The 3,609-nt window shown below is 33.8% G+C and overlaps 1 protein-coding gene across 1 annotated transcript; it reads left to right on the top strand.

The window, feature by feature from the left end:
- Nucleotides 1–277: 277 nt before the first annotated feature.
- Nucleotides 278–1,539, top strand: LOC112501102 (heat stress transcription factor C-1-like). The gene is made up of 2 exons (XM_025104758.1): nt 278–576; nt 671–1,539. The coding sequence occupies exons 1-2, from the start codon at nt 373–375 to the stop codon at nt 1,463–1,465; spliced, it is 999 nt and encodes a 332-aa protein (XP_024960526.1). The 5' UTR covers nt 278–372; the 3' UTR covers nt 1,466–1,539.
- Nucleotides 1,540–3,609: the final 2,070 nt, after the last annotated feature.

Genomic DNA, 3,609 nt, shown 5'->3' with positions numbered 1-3,609 from the left:
CTTGAAACTTCACAGCAAAACGTTATATATGTTTGACTTTTTTTTACCTTCGCAACATTTTGCTGTGAAATTCAAGTATAAAAAAGTGATCTTATGAAAACAGATTGCTTTCACGTGAACCCAACCCTATGATAATATACTTGAATTTTGCAATTTAATTGGTAAAGTATATTATATAACGGCCCAAAAAAGAAAGTGGTCCCTTCATATATTAACATCGTGATTCATCATCGAATCAAATTTGTGAAATCAATCACAGATACTAACACACACACTCATCGTCTCTGATTGGTTTCTGGTTCATATCATCAAGCGACTGGAATTGAAGAACAAATTCAGCTGATCAATTCGATTCGTTATGTTCATGAAATCATGGAATCTAACGAAGTAATCGCACCTTTCGTTATGAAGACGTATCAGATGGTCAACGATTCTTCTTTGGATAATCTAATCCGGTGGGGAACCTCCAACAATAGCTTCATCGTCGTTGATTCTTTAGATTTCTCTCAACGCCTCTTACCTGCTTACTTCAAACACAATAATTTCTCAAGCTTCATTCGCCAACTCAATACTTACGTAAGCGATTTGAATTTGATTTTGTTCGTATTTGATTTCTGTGTGTGTGTGTGTGTGTGTTTTAGGAAAATTGATTTGTGGTGTTTATGTGTAGGGATTCAGAAAAGTGGATCCAGATCGATGGGAGTTTGCGAACGAATGGTTTTTAAGAGGACAGGTGCATTTACTGAAGAACATTGAAAGGAAGAGGCAAGTTAATAGCAGTAGGGGGAAATATACAGCGAATTCGCGAGGGGATGATGAAGGTGAAGAGGAGATGGTTATGGAGATTGCGAGGTTAAAACAGGAACAGAAGGCACTAGAAGAGGAGCTCATCGGAATGAACAAACGACTCGAGGCGACGGAGCGACGGCCGGAGCAAATGATGGCGTTACTTTGTAAAGTAGCTGAAGATCCAGAGATTTTGCCACGTATGATGCTCGAGAAGGTTCAGCGATCTAAACGGCTGGTGGATAAAAAGAGACAACGGCGGTTAATCACTCCTCCTCCGCCGTTTCCGTCGTCGTCGTCGTCGAGTTTCGAGATATCGAATTCGATTAAGCGTGAGGAGGATGAGTGTTACCAAATGGCAAAAGGAAGCATAGTTTTATCACCGGAAGGATATTGCAGTAACGAACCGTTATGGAGGTCTTCGCCGTCTCCGGTTACACCGTCGACGACGGTTTGGCCGTGGAATAAGGACACTTGTGGCCGCCTCGGCGTCGACGATGATGGTGGTGGTTTCTCCATGGAATTGGAGCCGATTAACGGAATTAACAGGTACGCATACAATACCGGTGGTGGTGGCGGCGGCGGTGGTAATACACTTTTCTTCGGCGACGGATCCGGCGATCCGGATGTTAGACCACCACCGCCGTATCCATTTTCCCTCCTCGGCGGCGGTTTATAAATTTAGTTTTATCTGTTATTTTTCAATATTTAGTAATATGAATCTATCATATTCCGTATTTTCGTATAGTTCTAAAAAAATCAACAATTAATACAAATCGGTTTGTAAACCGAATCGTATTCTTTGGCTATTTTTGCCGATTAATATGTTTTAGTTTGTCAAATGAAAATGTTTATTTTTAGGTTTTTCGAGATTTCTTGAAAATAGTAATATCATTAAAACGATCATATATATATATATATATATATATATATATATATATATACATACGGTCCCCTAGCAGACAACATCAACATCGATAATTTTATTAATAAATCGAGAAGTAATAAATTTATCATCATAAACAGAGAAAATTTTGTATGGTTCTACACAAATAGGAGATACTATGGTACGGTTGATCAATCTGGTCGTATATTTTGCTATTTTTACCAATTAAAATGATTCAATACAAGTGAAAAACGTTTGTTTTTAGGGGTTTTTTTTTTTTTATCAATTTCTTAAAACAATAATGTCTGTAACATGATAATATATATATATATATATATATATATATATAGGAGCGATCAAATGAAAACCACCATCATTTGTAAAAACCGTACAAACCACCCTCATACGTCGATTTCATTATTTAATCTTATGAAATTTTTTCATGAAATTGTTTAATCTTGCGAAATTGTTTCATATAATGCTTTTTTTGATGAATTTGTTTCATATATGGTTATGAAATTGTTTCATATAAATTTTAATGAAATTTTAATGAAACTGTTTCATGTATTTCTCTAAAATTAAAATAATGAAGATGATAATATCCATGATTAACACCTTCCACAATAAAAATAGTTAATCAACCTCTCATAATTACAAAAAAATGAACAAAATGAAAATTTATGATTGGTTGAATGTGGTTTTCACGGTTTTTATAAATTGAGTGCTTTTTATTTGAACGCTTCCATATATATATATATATATATATAGAGAGAGAGAGAGAGAGAGAGAGAGAGAGAGAGATATAGAGAGAGAGAGAGGGGGAGGTGTCAAACACAAACCATATAAAACCAATAAATTGAGATGACGATGGTTAATTTATTATAATTTGGATATTTATGAAAGATAATAAAAATTCATTAATCGTTTTATATTTGAAAATTTGAGATGTTTAGGAAACCACAAATATTTATCATATTAGATGGACGGTTAAGATTGATTTATATGATTTGTAACAGATCAAGAAAAAGCTTTTGGAGGCTCTGAGGCTGAGGAAAGCCGTTGACCAAATATAATAAACCACCTATGTGTGTGTATATATATATATATATATATATATATATATATGACTTGGGATCACGTGAGACCAACCTGTTTTCATTAGACTCATTAGACCACTATTTTTACATTTGAACTTCACAGCAAAACGCTGTAAAGGTAACATGTCCTTCAGAGTGTTTTTGTTTTGAAGATTCGGCCTTTTTTACCTTCACAGCGTTTTGCTGTGAAGTTTTAAGTGTAAAAAAGTGGTCTCACGAAAACAGGTTGATCTCACATAAACTCAACCCATGTGTGTGTGTGTGTGTGTGTGTATATATATATATATATATATATATATATATATATATGACTTGGGATCACGTATGACCAGCCTGTTTTCGTGAAACTCGTGAGACCACTTGTTTACACTTGAAACTTTACAGCAAAACGCTATAAAGGTAACATTCAGAGTGTTTTTGTTGTGAAAGTTTGGCTTTTTTTACCTTCACAACGTTTTGTTATGAAGTTCCAAGTGTAAAAAAATGGTCTTACAAGTCTCACAAAAACAGACTAGTCTCGCGTGAACCAAACTCATGTATATATATAATATGTGTGTGTGTGTGTGTGTATATATATATATATATATATATATATATATATATAAAGAGAGAGATGGAGAGAGAGTGTGTTTGGTTCAAATACAACTCATCGCATTTGTACAACCAATGCAACCCAATATATTGAGATATTTATGGAAATGATGAGATTTCATTTATTATGATTTGAATATTTATAGAAGATGAGTATKGTTCATTAATTATGATTGATACTTTATATTAGGAAACAATAAAAACTTTTATGAAATCACATATTAATCAAATGAAATRGACGGTTGAGAT

Source organism: Cynara cardunculus (genome assembly GCF_001531365.2).
Source record: "Cynara cardunculus var. scolymus isolate 2C chromosome LG 17, CcrdV1, whole genome shotgun sequence".
NCBI classification, from domain to species: Eukaryota; Viridiplantae; Streptophyta; class Magnoliopsida; order Asterales; family Asteraceae; genus Cynara; species Cynara cardunculus.
Note: the sequence above shows the minus strand (reverse complement) of the source record. Positions and strands in the feature narration are given on the sequence as shown.

Bases quoted from the DNA above. Each gene is read 5' to 3' on its own strand.
- LOC112501102 (XM_025104758.1), top strand. From the start codon at position 373: ATGGAATCTAACGAAGTAATCGCACCTTTCGTTATGAAGACGTATCAG. The intron at 577-670 runs GTAAGCGATTTG...GTTTATGTGTAG, and splicing joins TTCGCCAACTCAATACTTAC to GGATTCAGAAAAGTGGATCC.